Here is a 23946-nt window from a genome sequence, read left to right on the forward strand (position 1 = left end):
TAGTTATAAGAAATTCATGTTAGCAGGCAATATTAACTAAATATGCAGGTTTAAAAACATATACTTGTGTATTGATTTTAAAGAAAGGCATTGATGTTTATGGTTAGGTACATTGGTGCAACGACAGTGCTTTTTCACGAATGCGCTTGTTAAATCATCACCCGTTTGCCGAAGTAGGTGGCCTGCTGTGGCCTGCTGGAGGTCATTTTGCAGGGCTCTGGCAGTGCTCCTCCTGCTCAAAGGCGGAGGTAGCGGTCCTGCTGCTGGGTTGTTGCCCTCCTACGGCCTCCTCCACGTCTCCTGATGTACTGGCCTGTCTCCTGGTAGCGCCTCCATGCTCTGGACACTACGCTGACAGACACAGCAAACCTTCTTGCCACAGCTCGCATTGATGTGCCATCCTGGATGAGCTGCACTACCTGAGCCACTTGTGTGGGTTGTAGACTCCGTCTTGTGCTACCACTAGAGTGAGAGCACCGCCAGCATTCAAAAGTGACCAAAACATCAGCCAGGAAGCATAGGAACTGAGAAGTGGTCTGTGGTCACCACCTGCAGAATCACTCCTTTATTGGGGGTGTCTGGCTAATTGCCTATAATTTCCACCTTTTGTCTATTCCATTTGCACAACAGCATGTGAAATGTATTGTCAATCAGTGTTGCTTCCTAAGTGGACAGTTTGATTTCACAGAAGTGTGATTGACTTGGAGTTACATTGTGTTGTTTAAGTGTTCCCTTTATTTTTTTGAGCAGTGTATTTTATTTTTTCTATAAAACAACAAATCAGCAAAATCTGTGCCCAAAATTACCGATTGTTATGAAAACTTGAAATCAGACCTAATTAAAAATGGGCCATTCTGATTAAATCGGTCGACCTCTAGCTCACAGCCAACAGGAAATAACTTTTATTTCACAACATAAATGCATTGCTTCCAATATAAACATGGCGTCTACTCACGGCCAACAATTAAATATATATAGTTTGGACACCTACTCATTCCAGAGTTTCTTTATTTGGACTATTTTCTACATTGTAGAATAATAGTTAAGACAAACTATGAAATAACACATATGGAATCATGTAGTAACTGAAAAAAGGTTAAACAAATCAAAAAACATGAGATTCATCAAGTAACCAACCTTTGCCATAATGACAGCTGTAATCGCTATTGAAAAGCGCTAACATGCTCCAACAGATTAGTTTGTGTTTACGGTGTCGCTCTGCAACAACTTCTCAGCAAACTCAAAGAACCTCTGACATGATATCCAAACAAGTTCATTCGGACTTGCACAAGAGGGACCCCCTCATCCTAGTCTCTCTCAAACTAGTAAGCTCTCAAAATAGACTTCAAAGTCTGATGAAGACCCCCGACGTGAAATTCAAACCTGCAGGTAGTGCAGTCGGACCGAGAAGTCCAAACGTTGAAAAGAATTTCACCATGAGCTTAATACTGGGAGCCATGATTTTACTCAGTGGAATGGCCTCAGGGAAACGAGTGGCAGCACATTATGGTTAAGAGAAACTGGTTACCACTCTTGGCTTTGGGCAAAGGACCAACACAATCCACCAGAACCCTGCTAAAAGGTTCATCAAAAGCAGGAAGAGGCTGCTAACCTCTACTTCCACACAATCCCGGATCCGGGAGCACCCCCATCAGTAAAAAAAGCTGACTAGCCTAGCATAGCGTCACAAGTAAATACTAGCATCTAAATATCATTAAATCACAAGTCCAAGACACCAGATGAAAGACACACATCTTGTGAATCCAGCCATCATTTCTGATTTTTTTAAATGTTTTACAGGGAAGACACAATATGTAAATCTATTAGCTAACCACGATAGCAAAAGACACAACTTTTTTTGTGCACCATTTTTTTCCTGCATAGGTAGCTATCACAATTTCGACCTAATAAAGATATAAATAGCCACTAACCAAGAAACAACTTCATCAGATGACAGTCTGATAACATATTTATTGTATAGCATATGTTTTGTTAGAAAAATGTGCATATTTCAGGTATAAATCATAGTTTACCATTGCAGCCACCATCACAACTCTCACCAAAGCAACTAGAATAACTACAGAGACCATCGTGTATTACCTAAATACTCATCATAAAACATTTCTGAAAAATACACAGCGTACAGCAAATGAAAGACAAAGATCTTGTGAATCCAGCCAATGTTTCAGATTTTTTAAGTGTTTTACAGCGAAAACACAATATAGCATTATATTAGCTTACTACAATAGCCAACCACACAGCAGCATTGATTCATGCACGTTAGCGATAGCGAATAAACCAGCAAAAGATATTACATTTTTGACTAACCTTCTCAAAACTTCATCAGATGACAGTCCTATAACATCATATTACACAATACATATAGAGTTTGTTCGAAAATGTGCATATTTAGCGGCACAAATCGTGGTTATACAATGAGAAAAGTAGCCAGGCTGCCAACAATATGTCGGGAGAAATCTTGGGAGAGGCACCTAATCTAATCAGTAACTAATCATAAACTTGACTAAAAAATACAGGTTGGACAGCAAATGAAAGATACATTAGTTCTTAATGCAATCGCTGTGTTACATTTTTAAAATTAACGTTACTTCAAGCATACAGCGAGACCGCACCTAGATTATTGGCAGAATATCTGTTCTACATTTTTCAACAGAACAACGAATTAACATCATAAATACTTCTTACTTTTTGATGAACTCCCATCAGAATCTTGGGCAAGGTGTCCTTTGTCCAAAAGAATCGTTGCTTGGTTGTAGATTGTCCTCTTCAACGTTCGAATTAGCAGTAAACATTAGCCATGTGGCAAAGACGTGTCCGACTCACTAAAACGCAGGACAAATAAATATCCGAAAATCGCAATATACCGATATAAACTGATATAACTCGGTTTAATATAACAACATTATGATGTCTTTAACACCTATAACGAATAAAAACAGAGCCGGATATATCTAAGGCCTATAACCGGAGCGTTCTAGAGCCACAGCCAGAGCTCCTTTCTGCGTCAGGGCGAAGAGGAGAAAGGGGGAACCCCACGTTGCCAGGCCATTTATAACCTCTCAGTTCTGCCTAGCAACTCCATTTCAATTCTCACTATTCGCTGACACCCAGGGGAAGACGTATGCAGTGCATCTCAACCAATAGAAGACAGGCAGATTTATAAACAGATCTCAGAACAGCAAGCAGATTTCAGCATTCTCACATCCTCATAGGAAAATTGCTCTAAGTCCAGTTCTGTTTTACTCACAGATATAATTCAAACGGTTTTAGAAACTAGAGAGTGTTTTCTATCCAATAGTAATAATAATATGCATATTGTACGAGCAAGAATTGAGTACGAGGCAGTTTAATTTGGGAACGAAATTATTACAAAGTGCAAACAGCACCCCCTATTGAGAAGAAGCTAAGGTGCAACCGGTACAGCTTGGTTCGGTTTACCGGTCCGCTGGCAAATGCGACAGGATATGCAGTAAGACAATATCCTGTTTCAGACCAGAAGAAGTTACACAAGATTCGGTCATTCATCTTGTTGTGCACATGATGGCCTGCCATACTACCATCCTGAGGAAACCTCAGTATCTCTTGTCGAAGTGTAACAACAATTTGAGATACACTGGGCCAATCATCCTGCTCAGAAGTGGCACGAGAAAACCATTTCCTCAGAACACCATCTGTCAGAGTAACCCACATGAACTTCAAACTCCTATGGACGCATCTCAGTAAAAAGGAGGGAGAAGGAGACATCTCTACTCGGTTCCACAATCAGCCGCTTCCTAGATATTGAAGTGTCAACTGTAGGGACCCTCTCTTCCTTCAGCGGCCCTACAAAACTTGCTCACCTTGGGGTTTTTAAAGGAGAGGTCAACTCTGGTGGTTTACCGAAATCAGGATCACCCATAAACGTTTAATTTAGATCGATCATGGTGGGGTCGCTGACATCCTCCACAACACTAGACTTTCGCCCACCAACTTTCTTAGACATAGCATGTGTAACGGAACACGCTAGGGTACTTTGATAACCCATCAGGTTCCTCTACTCTGGGTTTCTCACAAAACGACAGGATTTGGCACAACCTTCCATCCAGCCAAATAATTTCCCAAAATGAACGAGACCACCTTCACAGATAGGCTAGGCCTCACTCCAACAACAAAGTAACCAGATCAGACTCGAGTTCCACATTATACAAAAGAACTTCCATGCCTTGTAACGCACTGTAACCAGTTGCTGAAACGTCAGACAAAGGCAAAACATCCTCCAAAATGAAGGACTGGGCTGCCCCAGTGTCTTGCAGTATCTTCACCAGCTGCTTAAAAGCATTGCTACTCCGCAGAGACAAACCCGTCTGAAACAAAGGGTTTATACACATCTGATCCAAAATCTTGTTTAAGAGATACACCAGTCCCAAACAGAGACTTAATGGGCTGGAGTGCTCTCTCATTTTTCCATTTCAACTTAGGACACAGAGACAGTATCCTTTCTCACAGCAGTAATGACAAACTGTTGGATACGAAAAACCTGTTCTGCCGATCTTTATCTTTGGGCTCTGTAGAAATGGACTGAAACCTTGCAGTAGGATGTGACTTCTCTGTATTGCTTTTTGCATAGCGATAATGACTGGGTGCTTTGTGAAGATCCTTGTGTCTCAACACAAACTCATCTGCAAGAATTGCAGCTTTCTCAAGAGTGAGATCCTTGTGCTCAAATGTAGAGGGGAAGGCAATTTTTGAACTGCTCGAGAAGTAGGAGAGTTTTCAAATCCTCAAGGTCCTTGACCTCTTGAGAACCACAGCAGCAATCAAAAGACATGCTTGTTCCCCAGCGAACTCGTCATGGCTTTGTGATTGTGTCCTTTGTAATTTACGGAACTATTGTCAGTATGCCTCTGGGACCAACTCATAAGCCCGAAGTATAGCAGCTATAACAGTGTCAATCTGAACTCTGGTCGGGAAATGAAGCGGCGTACACTTTGAGCCTTTCCCACAAGGACATTTGGAGGAGCAGTAACCAAATATCTTAGCCATTTTAGGGATGTGGGAATCCCCTCAAACAAAGTAATACATACATCCACCTCTGTCATTAAAAAGGCAGTACAACCAGCTGTTCCGACCAAGATCAAACTCTTGAGAGCAAGATGGCCAGACTGGATTCGGAGTGCTTCCAGCTCTTTCAATCGAATGGCATGCACACGTCCTTATTGTTCTCGCCTGGCTGCACGTCCTTATTGTTCTCGCCTGGCTGCACGTCCTTATTGTTCTCGCCTGGCTGCACGTCCTTATTGTTCTCGCCTGGCTGCACGTCCTTATTGTTCTAGCCTGGCTGCACGTCCTTATTGTTCTAGCCTGGCTGCACGTCCTTATTGTTCTAGCCTGGCTGCACGTCCTTATTGTTCTAGCCTGGCTGCACGTCCTTATTGTTCTAGCCTGGCTGCACGTCCTTATTGTTCTAGCCTGGCTGCACGTCCTTATTGTTCTAGCCTGGCTGCACGTCCTTATTGTTCTAGCCTGGCTGCACGTCCTTATTGTTCTAGCCTGGCTGCACGTCCTTATTGTTCTAGCCTGGCTGCACGTCCTTATTGTTCTAGCCTGGCTGCACGTCCTTATTGTTCTAGCCTGGCTGCACGTCCTTATTGTTCTAGCCTGGCTGCACGTCCTTATTGTTCTAGCCTGGCTGCACGTCCTTATTGTTCTAGCCTGGCTGCACGTCCTTATTGTTCTAGCCTGGCTGCACGTCCTTATTGTTCTAGCCTGGCTGCACGTCCTTATTGTTCTAGCCTGGCTGCACGTCCTTATTGTTCTAGCCTGGCTGCACGTCCTTATTGTTCTAGCCTGGCTGCACGTCCTTATTGTTCTAGCCTGGCTGCACGTCCTTATTGTTCTAGCCTGGCTGCACGTCCTTATTGTTCTAGCCTGGCTGCACGTCCTTATTGTTCTAGCCTGGCTGCACGTCCTTATTGTTCTAGCCTGGCTGCACGTCCTTATTGTTCTAGCCTGGCTGCACGTCCTTATTGTTCTAGCCTGGCTGCACGTCCTTATTGTTCTAGCCTGGCTGCACGTCCTTATTGTTCTAGCCTGGCTGCACGTCCTTATTGTTCTAGCCTGGCTGCACGTCCTTATTGTTCTAGCCTGGCTGCACGTCCTTATTGTTCTAGCCTGGCTGCACGTCCTTATTGTTCTAGCCTGGCTGCACGTCCTTATTGTTCTAGCCTGGCTGCACGTCCTTATTGTTCTAGCCTGGCTGCACGTCCTTATTGTTCTAGCCTGGCTGCACGTCCTTATTGTTCTAGCCTGGCTGCACGTCCTTATTGTTCTAGCCTGGCTGCACGTCCTTATTGTTCTAGCCTGGCTGCACGTCCTTATTGTTCTAGCCTGGCTGCACGTCCTTATTGTTCTAGCCTGGCTGCACGTCCTTATTGTTCTAGCCTGGCTGCACGTCCTTATTGTTCTAGCCTGGCTGCACGTCCTTATTGTTCTAGCCTGGCTGCACGTCCTTATTGTTCTAGCCTGGCTGCACGTCCTTATTGTTCTAGCCTGGCTGCACGTCCTTATTGTTCTAGCCTGGCTGCACGTCCTTATTGTTCTAGCCTGGCTGCACGTCCTTATTGTTCTAGCCTGGCTGCACGTCCTTATTGTTCTAGCCTGGCTGCACATTCTTATTGTTCTAGCCTGGCTGCACGTTCTTATTGTTCTAGCCTGGCTGCACGTTCTTATTGTTCTAGTCTGGCTGCACGTTCTTATTGTTCTAGTCTGGCTGCACGTTCTTATTGTTCTAGTCTGGCTGCACGTTCTTATTGTTCTAGTCTGGCTGCACGTTCTTATTGTTCTAGTCTGGCTGCACGTTCTTATTGTTCTAGTCTGGCTGCACGTTCTTATTGTTCTAGTCTGGCTGCACGTTCTTATTGTTCTAGTCTGGCTGCACGTTCTTATTGTTCTAGTCTGGCTGCACGTTCTTATTGTTCTAGTCTGGCTGCACGTTCTTATTGTTCTAGTCTGGCTGCACGTTCTTATTGTTCTAGTCTGGCTGCACGTTCTTATTGTTCTAGTCTGGCTGCACGTTCTTATTGTTCTAGTCTGGCTGCACATCCGTATTGTTCTAGTCTGGCTGCACATCCGTATTGTTCTAGTCTGGCTGCACATCCGTATTGTTCTAGTCTGGCTGCACATCCGTATTGTTCTAGTCTGGCTGCACATCCGTATTGTTCTAGTCTGGCTGCACGTCCGTATTGTTCTAGTCTGGCTGCACGTCCTTATTGTTCTAGTCTGGCTGCACGTCCTTATTGTTCTAGTCTGGCTGCACGTCCTTATTGTTCTAGTCTGGCTGCACGTCCTTATTGTTCTAGTCTGGCTGCACGTCCTTATTGTTCTAGTCTGGCTGCACGTCCTTATTGTTCTAGTCTGGCTGCACGTCCTTATTGTTCTAGTCTGGCTGCACGTCCGTATTGTTCTAGTCTGGCTGCACGTCCTTATTGTTCTAGTCTGGCTGCACGTCCTTATTGTTCTAGTCTGGCTGCACGTCCTTATTGTTCTAGTCTGGCTGCACGTCCTTATTGTTCTAGTCTGGCTGCACGTCCTTATTGTTCTAGTCTGGCTGCACGTCCTTATTGTTCTAGTCTGGCTGCACGTCCTTATTGTTCTAGTCTGGCTGCACGTCCTTATTGTTCTAGTCTGGCTGCACGTCCTTATTGTTCTAGTCTGGCTGCACGTCCTTATTGTTCTAGTCTGGCTGCACGTCCTTATTGTTCTAGTCTGGCTGCACGTCCTTATTGTTCTAGTCTGGCTGCACGTCCTTATTGTTCTAGTCTGGCTGCACGTCCTTATTGTTCTAGTCTGGCTGCACGTCCTTATTGTTCTAGTCTGGCTGCACGTCCTTATTGTTCTAGTCTGGCTGCACGTCCTTATTGTTCTAGTCTGGCTGCACATCCTTATTGTTCTAGTCTGGCTGCACATCCTTATTGTTCTAGTCTGGCTGCACATCCTTATTGTTCTAGTCTGGCTGCACATCCTTATTGTTCTAGTCTGGCTGCACATCCTTATTGTTCTAGTCTGGCTGCACATTCTTATTGTTCTAGTCTGGCTGCACATTCTTATTGTTCTAGTCTGGCTGCACATTCTTATTGTTCTAGTCTGGCTGCACATTCTTATTGTTCTAGTCTGGCTGCACATTCTTATTGTTCTAGTCTGGCTGCACATTCTTATTGTTCTAGTCTGGCTGCACATTCTTGTTGTTTGGCTGCACACTCATCTTGTCTTTCCCTGTGCTCTAACTCATTTATGTTCCTCCAATCTCTCCTCACGTTCGCTTTCCTTTTCCTTGAGCTCAAGCTTCTGTTCTTCCAATTTCACCTTAATTTCTAACTCCCTCAGCTGCACGTCTACGGGATGTACTCTACCACCCGTAGGACCCATTTCATCAACCTCCCCAGAAGGATTTCCTCCTCCACCAAAGCAGTACCGATCAACGGACTACTGCTTTTGGATTGCCAGATACCAGTTTGATATAATGCTTTGCAATGTTGAGCGGATTAGCCTTCATAAATGTATCTAACATCTCCCATGTAGGGTTTATTACAAATGCTTTCAACTTAGAGTCCATGGCCCTTTTTAGATTTGTATTAGTCTGTGTGTTTATACAACTTTCAAAATGATTCCACCAATCTTATAAGGTGGATGTCAGTGACAAACTACCACAAAAGTGTATTTTGAACACTCAAATATTTGGGCACAGCAGAGCTTCAGAGTAGGTGACTTCCATACTCATGGTAAACAAAATCCCGGACGAGAACCAATTTTGTTACATTCCCTAGGAAGACCACTCCCAAAAAACTTTGCTCAAACTAAGGGAGGAACTGGCAAACTGACAACCAAAACCAGTGTGGTTTTAGAAGGGGTTCTAAAAGACACTCATAGGGCTGTCCACTGAAAGTTACATAGCAACAACAACTGGGACCTAAAAGACACCCACCATAAGCACCCAATAGAATTAGCCTAAGAAGCAAACCAAAAGAAAAACCCACCAAACTTAGACAGGAAACATTCCAAAAAGGTGAAGCAAAACAAAAGCAGATAAAGGATTGATTGTTAGAAATAAAAATAGGGATAGCCAACTAAAGGTGTTAACCCCCGGCATCTATCAAGACAACTAGAGCACTGGGCCAGCCACGCATAAATAGCACCAAGGCCAGCACAGGTGAAACACCTTCCCACTAATGAGATGGCAACCAGCACAGGTGTAACACATACTGACTAACGAGGTCACCAATCGGTGCATTCTATGTGCTAACAAGCTATACTTACTCAAGTCCAACCTCAAAACATAAATGGAAAAACCAAACCCTGTAACACACTTTATGATTATGATTCAGTTAAATTATACTTAGCATGTTAGCAGATACCCATAGACTAACAGTCATTGTGCTAATGCTAGTTAGCAATTGGCCTAGCACTAGTTAGCAACTTCCTGAAGTATCCCATTAAGTGTGACTTGCAACTTACTTGATATTGTACTGTCCAGCCTTCAGAGTGCACCGGTCAGGGAACTGGCTGAGTTTCTTGGACAGTGCTTTGACTTGCTTCTTGGTTTCCTGAAGGCCTTTGTCCTGCTCGTAGTCTGTGGAGGCAGACAGGGGTAGACCGTCCACCACCCGCACCACAGAGGCAAACAAGACCATTGACATCATACAGCTGGCTAGCTCTACACACCTAAAAGAGGGAAAATGGAACATGTTCATAGAGCATGATGATTGTGAATTCATTAGCATTCTGATAAAATAGGCCTAGTTTAACAGAATTGCCAGCATGTCAATATTACCATAGCTATATCTAATTCACATTATTTTGGGTAGCCTTGTGTAACACTAGATCATAATAAAATGGGAGAACTTAAGTTAGTGCGGGACTAATCTCTGTCTGCCATGGTTCGGTACCTTGGATAGCAGTTTTTTAAAGTGCTAATAGCTTGCCCTTGGTCACGAATCAGTTCCATTACACATCAGTCATTGGAAGAAGGCGTCTTCTGTACGGGGGAGTTTTGTTAAAACCCTTGTGTTGTTCGGGTCTGTGGGACCCATTTTCAATGTTTACTAAAATAAAAAGTATACAATGAATAACCTGAGACTCATTGGCCTTGACTCATTTTCTGTGAAGAACATGCAAAATAACACCCCCTTACATATTCATATGTGGTGTTCGGGTTACCGGGCCCGAGGGTAATAAAAGTGTGTATGTAGGTGAAAACAAGTAAAAATTAAACAAAAGGTTTGCTGTGTGCCTTCACTCTGTCTTCTTCCTCCCTGGGCCTGCTGTTCCAACATAACACCAAGAACAGAGAAGCTAGCATGGAAGGAGCATCTTCCACTTTGGAAGATGAAGAATTTTCAGAATATGTCTGTCAATTCAGAATCTGACAGTGAGTTGGAAGAAGAGGATGAGATTGACCCTCAGCCAGCCCCAGGACCAGCCCGTCAGCAGCCAGCCCCAGGACAAGTCCGTCAGCAAGGGGATGTCAAACATTTTTTAAATTGAATGGTCTTCTTGCCCAAGGAATGACACACCCTGCATGGCTGCCAATGTGATAAGGATGCAACCAGGGCCAACGCGGATGGCGGTTACTCATGTGCAGGACATAACATTTTAGAACTGTTCATCCCAGACACTATCCAGAAAATCTTTCTTGACTGCACTAATTTGGAGGGAAGGTGTGTTTTTGGAGAGAGATGGAAGGAAATGGACCAAACTCATTTACATGCATACTTTGGGGTTCTTATCCTTGCTGGTGTTTTCAGATCCAATGGGAAATCCACAGAATCCCTGTGGGATGCAGACACTGGCAGAGAACTTTTCAGTGCAACAAAGTCTCTGGAAAACTTCCACATTATTCCCAGGATTATCTGCTTCAATAACCGAGACACCAGACCAGCTCGGCAGCAGAGACAAGCTAGCTGCAAACAGGTCAGTGTGGGACAAGTGGGTGGACGGCCTTCACCTGTTTTAAAACACCGGTCCCAACGTTACTGTTGATGAGCAGCATGCCATTTAGGGGCCGCTGCCCCTTCAGGCAGTACATACCACAAAATATGGAATCAAGATCTGGGCTGCCTGTGATGCTGCTTCATCATATGCATGCTACTTGCAAGTGTATACAGGGAAGCCAGATGGAGGAGCCCCTGAGAAGAACCAAGGGATGCGGGTTGTCCTGGACGTGACCCAGGGACTCCGTGGCCACAACATCACATGCGATAACTTTTTTTTTTTACTTCGCACAAGCTGGGACAGGAGCTCCTCAAGAGGAAGCTGACGATGGTAAGAACAGTACGATAAAACAAGCCAGAGCTCCCACTTCTGCTGTTGAATACACGGTAGAGGCCTACCAATAGCCCTTATGCACATTCCATGATCGAACGTTCTAAACACACTTCCTATCGGTGTGGCAATTTCCGGTCAGTCTAGTTGTTATCGACGATATAACGTTACTACCACTATGTCACAGTTTTTTTACTAGGTGTCTTCAGGACTTGCCTCAAATTAATATTAATGATGTACATCAAATTGTTAAATCAGCCTCCGAGACTCCAGCTAGCAAGAATGAAAAGGGGTTCAAGATGTATATAGGAAGCTACATAGACAACTATGAAGATGAGTACCAAGTCAGTGACAGATATAACGTTAGCTAGCTACAATCATTAGCTAGCTAATTTAACTATAGCTAGCTAGTTACTTCGTAAAATGACCTAACGTTGACAGAATCTACCTGAGAATGTGTGTATTTTCATTAGCTTGGTTAAGTTATGCTTGCTAGCTATATTTGCTAGCTAAAAATAATTGTTATGTCTTCTACACATTACATTTACATTTAAGTCATTTAGCAGACGCTCTTATCCAGAGCGACTTACAAATTGGTGCATTCACCTTATGATATCCAGTGGAACAGCCACTTTACAATAGTGCATCTAAATCTTTTAAGGGGGGGGGGGGGAGGGGGGTTAGAAGGATTACTTTATCCTATCCTAGGTATTCCTTAAAGAGGTGGGGTTTCAGGTGTCTCCGGAAGGTGGTGATTGACTCCGCTGACCTGGCGTCGTGAGGGAGTTTGTTCCACCATTGGGGTGCCAGAGCAGCGAACAGTTTTGACTGGGCTGAGCGGGAACTGTACTTCCTCAGAGGTAGGGAGGCGAGCAGGCCAGAGGTGGATGAACGCAGTGCCCTTGTTTGGGTGTAGGGCCTGATCAGAGCCCTACACAGCTACACAGTATCTAACAAAGATACATTGACAGGGGAGATCACCGTGAGGGCTGCCTGTCACAGGTCCATGAGGAAGAGTGAAAAGCCGCACAGCATGAGAGTAGGGAAAGGTTATAGATAGCTACTAGGGACCTTATTAAACATCTCCTGTGAGACACTGTCATCATGGTCAAAATGTGTTGGAGACAGAGTCAACGTTTAATCTTATCAGTAGATAGATAATAATGATGGGTCCCAATCCCAATTTAGAATTGCCCACTTAACAGGTTATTTGGTAAAGATCTGTTGATGCAGTGTTTGGTAATTTTGTTACTGAGACAATTTATTCCTGTATAATTAAATGAGCCCCTAGTTAATAAGACTAGACACTACTATGTTTATTGTTATGGGCCACATCATTCTTGTTTCTCACTACAGTCACTTATCTTCACAGATGGTGTTAAAAGCACTCCGTACCAGTGATAGTGGTCCAAAGCCACTGCTCCTGTGTTGCAGGAAGTGCTCTGTGCAATCATCTGGTGGCCCTTCTTTACCAGACAGCACACTACTCTCAACTAAACATTCCTGCTGCACCACCAGTTCACAGCTGCACAGACACAGAACAGCATTGGCACAAGCCAAGAACACTTGTGAGTCTATCAATATCCATAAAAAATGCACCTGAAAAGTATCCAGCCTATGTAACAGTAAATCCTTGTTAATTAGGGTGTGAAACCAGGTCTGGTTGATGGGATAGAGTTTCGTAAACCTACTAACTCGTGTGCTGATGGAATAAGGTAAGTTGGAGGTTCCTAGAATGGGAACATTTTAGAAAACATTTTCTTGTGATTGTATCCAGATGATAATGACAAATGTTTGGGACAAAGACTGGGGGGAAATATATAATCTATAAATCTGTATATTTTAATTCATTTGAACTTTCGGGCTTGTGCTGTTTCTGGAAAAGTAATCTCTCCAACCTGACGTTAAGGTTTTAAGATGTTTTGCATAAGTTCTCTACAAAGCACTCAATGGATACATGCCTGACATGGACCTTCTCCACGTCTCAGAAACATATGCCAACTTTTCTCCACTTACTGCCCCTCTTGTGACAACAATGGACATGTCAGCTGATGTGCCTCTGGTTGATTCCGCCTTTGGGCCAGTGCAAGCCGGCAGTGTTCTGTCCTATCAGCTTCCACAGCCAAAGACGCGTGAAATTGTGAAGATTGCCGACGCCACTTCTCCACCAATACTTCCATTAGATGGCTACAGGCTTCAGTCTTCCCAGTGTGCTTACGTCCTTAGCCATCAGGAGCAGTTCCACCTCAAGGCATTAGAAACAACCTACGAGATGTCACACAAAGTCCAGGTTGCTACAAGGGAGCAGAGCAGCAGCCCGGAATGGCATCAGCTCAGGAAAATGAGAATAACATCCTCTCGTTTCCGAGAGGTTTGCCATGTCCGGGGAGACCTCAGCTGACCACCTAGCTGAGCAGATGTTCAAGGGATCTGGTATGCAGACCATGGAGATGAAGAGGGGGCTACCCATGGAGCCAGTGGCTGTACAGGAGTACTGCACACTGAAGAATGTTAACTTCTTTCCGTGTGGCTTCGTAGTGCACCCAGATGCTCCGTGGTTGGGATCCTCTCCAGATGGCATCATATTTGATCCCAGTGTGAGACCACACTTTGGACTCTTAGAGGTCAAGCGCCCAAATGTACCAAGTTATGTTGACTGCCCTTACCTGAAGATACAGAATGGAGAACTGAAGTTGAAGAGATCTCATGCTTACTACTGGCAGGTGCAAGGTCAAATCCTTCTCAGGTTGTAGCTGGTGTGACTCATTTGTGCACAGGAGGACATCCTAGTTGAAAGGATATATAAAGATCTACAGGTTTCAAAAACTATAAGAGAGAAGGTTGACCACTTTTATTTTTACCACTAATTGCAGAAGTGTCTCACACCTGAATGGATCCCCTGCATGGGTGCCAAGTTGTGGTTTTATGAAAAAGAAGTATTGATGTTCTTGTGAAGAAATCTACAGTAGAATAGATTTGTTTAAAAAAAATGTATTTCGGCAAATGTTCAACAGTTCAGTTAATCAATTACACATCTCCAACATTGTATTCAATCTTGCATTCTGGCTATTCTGTGTCTACTTGATTTCTTTCCCCCACCCCTGTTACTCATTGCCTAATTAAAGCCAATACAAGCTCACACAAACGATTGATACATGTCGTAGATAAACAAATTATTATTTTGCTGCTAGCAAATAAACACATGTACATTGGCTTGGCCCATGCTCTGACCAGATTATAGACGGCACAGGCCATAGGCAGCGCACCTTGTTCTTCATCCCCCTCAGTCGGAGCAGGAGGTTTCAGTCTTTCCCAAACACCAGGTCTCTTTTGAATGTGCCAGTTCCACGCGAAGACAGTAGGAACACCTCTTTTTAGGTATTGTCGCCCCCCCCCAATTTTTCCCTCAACAAAGTCACTTTCGACGAAATGTGTACTACACACCTTTGTGTGTTTGGTGACAGCAAAGTAGTCACGACGTACTGCCACCAACCACCTTTTTCTGAGCTCTACATCGACCGGGAAACGATGGAAGCTCACAATACCATTACATTTGGAAGAAACTGAACAGAGGCACTGAACAATGTTCATTAGCACCGTCGCGGGGCTGTAATTTAAACGTAGTCATTGTGAACTATTTCAGTCAGAAATGCATCGACGATAGCTAGTAAGCTAATGATAAAACAAGAGCAGAACTCGCTCCGGAAGTCATCAACACGATCGGAAGTAAATTAGAACGTTGGAGGCGGTATAATGCATAGAGCCTATTCCTCTCAATTTCAGTTCATGGCAGACACATCCCTAGTGTCCTATGTGCCAAAGAAATGCAAAAACGTGGTACTCATGAGTACGCTGCATAGGGATGGGAGAATCTGTGGCAGGATCGCCAAAAACTAGAAATCATAATGGATTACAATGCCACAAAAGGAGGGGTGGACAATTTAGGCAAGCTGGTTACTGGCTATAGCTGCAAAAGAAGAACCCTACGCTGGATAATCATCAACATCTTGGACATCTCGGCGTACAACACGTTCGTCATCTGGATGGCGTTTTGGAACAGAGAGAAGCTCCAGAGGAGACGGCTCTTTTTCGAGGAGCTGGGCAAGGCATTGGTAAGACCTCAAATCCAGAGGCTGCAACATATTCCAAGGACCCCAGCTTCTGCAGCCATCGTGAGTAGCATTCAGGAGGAGGATGCTGGTGCCCCATCCACCCGACCCAAAGAACCAACAACTCTAATAGCAGAAGTAAGTGTGAGTGATGTTGTTGCACGTGTGTGCCGGACTCTCCTACCCTGGCATGCTGTAACTATATATCCAAGTGAGATAAAAGTAAAATTCCTGAACTAAGTTGTCATCATTCTAGATTGCAGCCGGTAGCAACAAGAAGTGCTGCGATGTGTGGACCCAAGAACAACAGGAAGACAAACTCAGCAAAAAAAGAAACGTCCTCTCACTATCAACTGCGCTTATTTTCAGCAAACTTAACATGTTATGTTCATACAAATAATTACACAAGACTCAAACAAACTGAACAAGTTCCACAGACAGAAATGGAATAATGTGTCCCTGAAGTGGGTGGGGTGGGGGTCAAAAATCAAAAGAAACAGTATCTGGTGTGGCCACCAGCTGCATTAACTTCTCTAGGATATGTGGGACGCTACCATCCCACTTGGCCAAAAGCCAGTAAAAATACAGAGCGCCAAATTCAAATATTACTATAAAAATCAAACATGAAAGACACTAAATTAAAGCTACACTTGTTGTGAATCCAGCCAACATGTCTGATTTCAAAAAGGATTTACGGCGAAAGCACACCAAACGATTATGTTAGGTCAGTACATAGCCACAGAAAAACACAGCCATTTTTCCAGCCAAAGAGAGTAGTAACAAAAAGCAGAAACAGAGATAAAATTAATCACTAACCTTTGATGATCTTCATCAGATGACACTCATAGGACTTCATGTTAAACAATACATGTATGTTTTGTTCGGTAAAGTTCATATTTATATCCAAAAATCTGAGTTTAGGCGGGACGGTACTGTCTTGGCAAAAAGCCAGAGAAAATGCAGAGCGCCAAATTCAAATTAATTACTATGAAAATTACTATAAATATCAAACGTACATTAAATCACACATGAAAGTTACCAAATTAAAGCTACACTGGTTGTGAATCCAGCCAACATGTCAGAATTCAAATAGGCTTTTCGGCGAAAGCAAACGATGCTATTATCTGAGTTAGCACCATTGTAAACAAAGAGAGATAAGCATATTTCAACCCTGCAGGCGCGACACAAAACGCAGAAATAAAAATATAATTCTTGCCTTACCTTTGACGAGCTTCTGTTGTTGGCACTCCAATATGTCCCATAAACATCACAAATGGTCCTTTTGTTCGATTAATTCCGTCGATATATATCCAAAATGTCCATTTATTTGAGGCGTTTGATCCAGAAAAACACAACTTCCAAATTGCTCTAACGTGACTACAAAATATCTCAAAGGTTACCTGTAAACGTTGCCAAAAAATTTAAACTACTTTTGTAATACAACTTTAGGTATTTTTTTACGTTAATAATCGATAAAATTGAAGACTGGATGATCTGTGTTCAACACAGGATTAAAACCAACTATAGCCAGCTTTCTGGTTACGCGCTTCTATCTAAAAGGACACTTAATGTGACTTTCATTCAAGATGGCCGTACTTCTTCATTACACAAAGGAAAAACCCTCAATTAATTTCTGAAGACTGTTGACATCCAGTGGAAGCGGTAGGAACTGCAAGAAGGTCAATTAGAAATCTGTATTCCCAATGAAATCCATTGAAAAGAGAGTGACCTCAATCTGAATGGTTTGTCCTCGGGGTTTCGCCTGCTAAATAAGTTCTGTTATACTCATAGACATCCCTCAAACAGTTTTAGAAACTACTGTAGTTTCTAAAACTGTTTGAGTGACGTCTGTGAGTATAACAGAACTTATTTGGCAGGCGAAACCCCAAGGACAAACCATCCAGGGAAAAAAATTGAGGTCACTCTCTTTTCAATGGGTTTTCTATGTGGATCTAGATTTAAGGCTCTTGCTTGCAGTTCCTATCGCTTCCACTGGATGTCAACAGTCTTTAGAAATTGATGTTTTTCCTTTGATAAATTAAGTAGTAGGGCTGTTCAGAACGAGGGTCGAGTCTAGTGTACTGTTGTGGTTGGGGCACGCGGCCTGAAAGCTCGCTCCACTTTGTTTTTATCCGCTATTGAACGCAGTTTATCCTGTCTTAAATGTTATTGATTATTTATGTAAAAATACCTAAAGTTGTATTAGGAAAGTTGTTTGAAATGTTTGGACAAAGATTACAGGTAACTTATTAGATATTTTGTAGTCATGTTACGCGAGTTGGAACCGGTGTTTTTCTGGATCAAACGCGCCAAATAAAATGGACATTTGGGAGATAAAACGACAGAATTTATCGTCATTGGCAGCAGAGAACTGGAAGGAAAGGCAGCCAAAGGAGGAATTGGCTTTGGGGTGACCAGTGAAATATACCTGCTGGAGCGCGTACTACGGGTGGGTGCTGCTATGGTGACCAGTGAGCTGAGATAAGGCGGGGCTTTACCTAGAAAAGACTTATAGATGACCTGGAGCCAGTGGGTTTGGCGACGAATATGAAGCGAGGGCCAGCCAACGAGAGCATACAGGTCGCAGTGGTGGGTAGTATATGGGGCTTTGGTGACAAAACGGATGGCACTGTGATAGCAAATTAAATGCAGTCTGACTAGAGTCGCAAAAGTCAAGGATCGGTAGGATAGTCAGTTTTACTAGGGTATGTTTGGCAGCATGAGTGAAGGAGGCTTTGTTGCGGAATAGGAAGCCGATTCTAGATATAATTTTGGATCGGAGATGCTTAATGTGAGTCTGGAAGGAGAGTTTACAGTCTAACCAGACACCTAGGTATTTGTAGTTGTCCACATATTCTCAGAACCATCCAGAATATTGATGCTGGACGGGCGGGCAGGTAGCGATCGGTTGAAGAGAATGCATTTAGTTTTACTAGCATTTAAGAGCAGTTGGAGGCCATGGAAGGAGCGTTGTATGGCATTGAAGCTCGTCTGGAGGTTAGTTAGCACAGTGTCCAAAGAAGGGCCAGAAGTATACAGAATGGTGTTGTCTGCGTAGATGTGTATCAGAGGATCAGAGAATCACCAGCAGCAAGAACGACATCATTGATGTATACAGAGAAGAGAGTCTGAGAAGTAGTTGGTGAACCAGGCGAGGCAGTCATTTGAGAAACCAAGGCTGCTGAGTCTGCCGATAAGAATGTGGTGATTGACAGAATCGAAAGCTTTGGCCAGGTGGATGAATACAGCTACACAGTATTGTCTCTTATCGATGGTGGTTACGATTAGAGGTCGACTGATTAATCGGAATGGCCGATTTCAAGTTTTCATAACAATCGGAAATCGGTATTTTTGGGCGCCGATTTTTTTTCTTTACACCTTTATTTAATCTTTATTTAACTAGGCAAGTCAGTTAAGAACAAATTCTTATTTTCAATGACGGCCTAGGAACGTTCTGCCTCATTCAGGGGCAGAACGACAGATTTTTAACATTGTCAGCTCGGGGGATCCAATCTTGCAACCTTACAGTTAACTAGTCCAATGCTCTAACACTGATTACATTGCACTCCACGAGGAGCCTGCCTGTGCCGCGAAGGCAGTAAGCTAAGGTAAATTGCTAGCTAGCATTAAACTTATCTTATAAAAAACAATCAATGACTGTCATTGCTCCAATGTGTACTTAACCATAAACATCAATGCCTTTCTTAAAATCAATACACAAGTATATATTTTTAAACCTGCATATTTAGCTAAAAGAAATCCAGGTTAGCAGGCAATATTAACCAGGTGAAATTGTGTCATTTCTCTTGCGTTCATTGCACGCAGAGTCAGGGTATATGCAACAGTTTGGGCCGCCTGGCTCTTTGCGAACTAATTTGCCAGAATTTTACGTAATTATACATAATATTGAAGGTTGTGCAATGTAAAAGGAATATTTAGACTCATGGATGCCACCCGTTAGATAAAATACGGAACGGAATAAACGTTTTGTTTTCGAAGTGATAGTTTCCGGATTAGTCAAAGGTATATATGGTTTAGAGAGAAATAGTCGACGCGTTATAATTCCTGTAGTAACTTGCGGCTGAATTTGAAAGGGGTTCCTTCGTTATTTTACCTTTCATGTCTTCCATAGAGAATGTCTTGATCTACTTCAAATAAGGTCTGTGTTTCGTGCAGGCTTAAACCGCCTCGACGTTTTGATACCCGTGTAAATCTCACTAGGATAAGGTAACATTTGTCAACATATTTTCATAAATCCACTCTACAAAAAAAATGATTCGCTTATATTTAGCCAATATTGATCAGAGTTACCTTGTCCTATGGATATCTACACAGTTATAAAATTGGCAAGGTGGTGTAAGCCTACACGAAGCACAGACCTTATTTTAAGTGAATCTAAAAAATATCCTATGGAATAAATGAAGGAACCGCTTTTCAGATTTTGCTAGGTGTCATGGGAATTATGACTCGCACTTTGGTTGTCAATTCTTACCATGCCCATTATTAAAATAGGATTTCCTGCATATAGAAATGACAGTTTTTGTTTTCAACATTCATCACAGGTAACTTAAACTCTATTTTTATTCAAACAGTTGAGAGTATTTGTCTCCTAAGCAGACTCTTCAGTATCATTGTCACTTCAGAGCTGTGTGTGTGTGTGTGTATATATTTATGTATTATATTAAGTTAAAATAAAAAGTGTTCATTGTTCATTCAGTATTGTTGCAATTGTCATTATTACAAAAATGTGTGTGTGCATTATATATATAAAAAAAAAAATATATTTTTTAAATAAATCGGCATCGGCTTTTTTTGTCCTCCAATAATCGGTATCGGTGTTGAAAAATCATAATCGGTCGACCTCTAGTAACGATATCGTAAAGGACCTTGAGCATGGCTGAGGTCAACCCATGACCAGCTCGGAAACCGGATTGCATAGCGGAGAAGGTACAGTGGGACTCGAAATGGTCGGTGATCGGTTTGTTAACTTGGCTTTCGAAGACCTTAGGAAGGCAGGGTAGGATATAGGTCTGTAGCAGTTTGGGTCTATAGTGTCTCCCCCTTTGAAGAGGGGGATGAATGCGGCAGCTTTCCAATCTTTGGGGATCTCAGACGATACGAAAGCGAGGTTGAACAGGCTAGTAAAAACTGCCTGTTTCATTCCTGACTTCCCTGAAAAGTATCATATCACGGGGGCTATTCGATGCTAACGCAGTCAAGTCTGGAGTGAACCAAGGGCTATATCTGTTCCTGGTTCTAAATTTTTTGAATGAGGCATGCTTATTTAAGATGGTGAGGAAAACACTTTTATAGAACAACCAGGCATCCTCTACTGACGGAATGAGGTCAATATCCTTCCAGGATACCCGGGCCAGGTCGATTAGAAAGGCCTGGTCGCTGAAGTGTTTAGGGAGCGTTTGACAGTGATGAGGGGTGGTCGTTTGACCGCAATTGTTTATGGTTCATTGAACAAGCATGGAAAACAGTGTTTAAACCCTTCACAATGAAGATCTGTGAAGTTATTTGGATTTTCACAAATTATCTTTGAAAGACAGGGTCCTGAAAAGGGGACATTTCTTTTTTTGCTGAGTTTAGTACACATGCATCAAGTGCAAGAAATACATTTGCAGTGTAGGCCGGCCTTAATGTGTTATTTTATCATTTCCATAAAATACTATGTAAAATTTGGCCTTCCAATTGGTTCAGTTCAAAGGATTTTAATATTTTTTATTTAACTAGGCAAGTCAGTTATGAACACATTGTTATTTAAAGTGATAGCCTATACCAGACAACGCTGGGCCAATTGTGCGCCACACTATGGGACTCCCAATCACAACTGGTTGTGAAACAGCCTTGATTCAAACCAGGGTGTCTGTAGTGACGCCTCAAGCACTGCAGTGCCTTAGACCGCTGTGCCACTCTGGAGCCCCCAATAAACAAAGTGATGAAAACCTTGTTTCATTTATATTTCTTCAAGATAAACATGATTTATTCCAACCATGTCTTGATTATAGTTGATTTTGTTTACAAAAACCAAATTTTATAAAAATAGCACTTTTATTTATAAATGCAATCTAGCAGAGGTACATTGCAAATATTAAGCATGTATCTATATTACTTGTAATTGATAAGTCAACATCTAAGTATATTTAGGTACATTTTTATGGGTGTATTGTTTTAAAAGCCCAATAATGTTGTGGGTCAATCAAACCGCAAACATTGTGTGAATAACAAAAACACCACACAAGGATTAAGAGCCCAGATGCTCAGGCTGAACATTAACAGGCTTTGGTTGCGTTATTTATTTAATATTATTTTTTGTACTTTTATTTAAACTAGTCAAGTCAGTTAAAAGAACAAATTCTTATTTTCAATGACGGCCTACCCCGGCCAAACCTGGACGACGCTGGATCAATTGTGCGCCGCTCTATGGGACTCCAAATCACGGACGGATGTGATACAGCCTGGATTCGAACCAGGAACTACAGTGACGCCTCTTGAACTGAGATGCGGTGCCTTAGACCGCTGCGCCACTCGGGAACGGGTTTGGAAGCATAAGGACCTCCTTACCTTTCATATCAGCGATAAATAATAAAACAAAGAGGTTAAATTGATACACAACGAACGTTACATATGGTTAAGGAGTAACTGTAGGCTCCAAGAGTACATATTGGGCTAGTTAATACGCCTCGCGAAAAATGTGCCCTCTCCAACCCCCTGGATAGTAAGCTAACTGGCTACATTTGTCTTGAGTGAGCCTGCATTTTTTTCTCTCCATTGTTTACCAGGATATGGTACATGCATAAGCGATTGTCAGGGGATTGATAGCTCAGAAACACTGGACAGGGAGATAGCTAAAGCTAGCTAGGTTGATCAGCAGAATGCTGGCAAAATCCGTTGTCGAGGATGGTGCAAAATGTGATAGTTAACTAGTGATGTTTGCTATATTTAATAGCAGGACTACTCGGTTACATGGCAATGCCTAGCCATCTTTATCCATGTCGCATAATATCAATTAAAAAGGGGCCACCTTTTTAGCTAGCTACTCAAATACCCCCTTTTGCTCTCTCCTAGTCCTACGTGCTGTCCGTTAGCAAGCTACTGCACTCTAGCTAACATTAACTAGCTGTCAAGAGCAAAACTAACATGGCTTTCCAAACATAGAACATTAATTGTTATTTTGTGAGCTAACCTGAACAGACGCGTGTGTCAATGCAACACTCACCGCAAAGTAGTTTATTTCTTGTAACGTAGCATCACCGGGCACCGTTTGTATTTGCCTACATTCTGTTGTGGCGCAAACGTACACGCAGGACAGATGCCGCGTTCGATATTAGTCGGAACTAGGAACTTCCGACATGCTAAATAGGATACTTGTACACGTGCCGCATGTAACCAGTTAGCAAGTTCGACATTTCGAGTTCCGACAGGGACATGAACGCGTTAAGAAACTCGTATGTTTACGTGTTTGACGGAACGGCTCGCTGTGCATTATGGGTAGTGCATACGTGATGCGTGCGCAGGTTGACATTTATTGGGATGAGTCTTGTCTTGGAGGATGCACTGAGATAATTCCGTTAGATTGTCCAGCTGCAAAGTCGGCTTTATTGTAAACATTTATGAAAACAAAAATGTGTATTTTTTGTCTTAAAATTAAGGTTAGGCACTAAGGTTAGCAGTGTGGTTAGGGTTAGGTTTAAAATAATATTTTCTGACTTTGTGGCTGTGCCAGCTAGTGACCACTCTGCAGAGCTGCCTCTAGAACAAGATTCATGACAAAAACGCTAACCTGTGAAGCGTGAATGCATTCTCATCAGCACCACCATTACACCAGCAAGAAATGAATGGATGGATTATCATGGATACCACAGCATATTGGAAAATAATGTCACTTTCATTCAATAACAACATTAGTCAGATATATATATATTTGTATAGGTTGAAAAGGTTGGCTTTTTATATATGTTAGTACCAGTCAAAAGTTTGGACACACCTGCTCATTCAAGAGTTTTTCTTTATTTTTTATTATTTTCTACATTGTAGAATAATAGTGAAGACATCAAAACTATGAAAAAACACATATGGAATCGTGTTGTAACCAAAAAAAAGTGTTTTACAAATCAAAATATATTTTTCAAAGTAGCCACCCTTTGCCTTGATGACGGCTTTGCACACTCTTGGCATTCTCTCAACCAGCTTCATGAGGTAGTCCTGTAATGCATTTCAATTTACAGGCGTGCCTTGTTAAACGTTAATTTATGGAATTTCTTTCCATCTTAATACATTTGAGCCAATCAGTTGTGTTGTGACAAGGTAGGAGTGATATACAGAAGATAACCCTATTTGGTAAAAGACCATGTCCATAGTATGGCAAGAACAGTTCAAATAAGCAAAGAGAAAATGACAGTCCATCATTACTTTAAGACATGGCCAGTCAATCCGGAACATTTCAAGAACTTTGAAAGTTTCTTGAAGTGCAGTTGCAAAAAACATCAAGCGCTATGATGAAACTGTCTCTCAC

At 42.5% G+C, this 23946-nt stretch overlaps 1 protein-coding gene across 1 annotated transcript in view; it reads right to left on the reverse strand.

Annotated features, from left to right (window-relative positions):
- The window catches only part of sec22a (SEC22 homolog A, vesicle trafficking protein), a 33977-nt gene extending 11179 nt beyond the window's left edge, over positions 1–22798 (reverse strand). Inside the window, exons 1-2 of the mRNA XM_039014692.1 lie at positions 22651–22798; positions 9511–9717 (exon numbers count right to left, since the gene is read on the reverse strand). Of these exons, the coding sequence (XP_038870620.1) occupies positions 9511–9695 (185 nt within the window). The 5' untranslated portion in view covers positions 9696–9717; positions 22651–22798. The remainder of the gene's footprint in view (positions 1–9510; positions 9718–22650) is intronic.
- Between the last annotated feature and the right edge of the window lie 1148 nt (positions 22799–23946).

This window comes from Salvelinus namaycush, chromosome 19 (genome assembly GCF_016432855.1).
Source record: "Salvelinus namaycush isolate Seneca chromosome 19, SaNama_1.0, whole genome shotgun sequence".
NCBI lineage: Eukaryota > Metazoa > Chordata > Actinopteri > Salmoniformes > Salmonidae > Salvelinus > Salvelinus namaycush.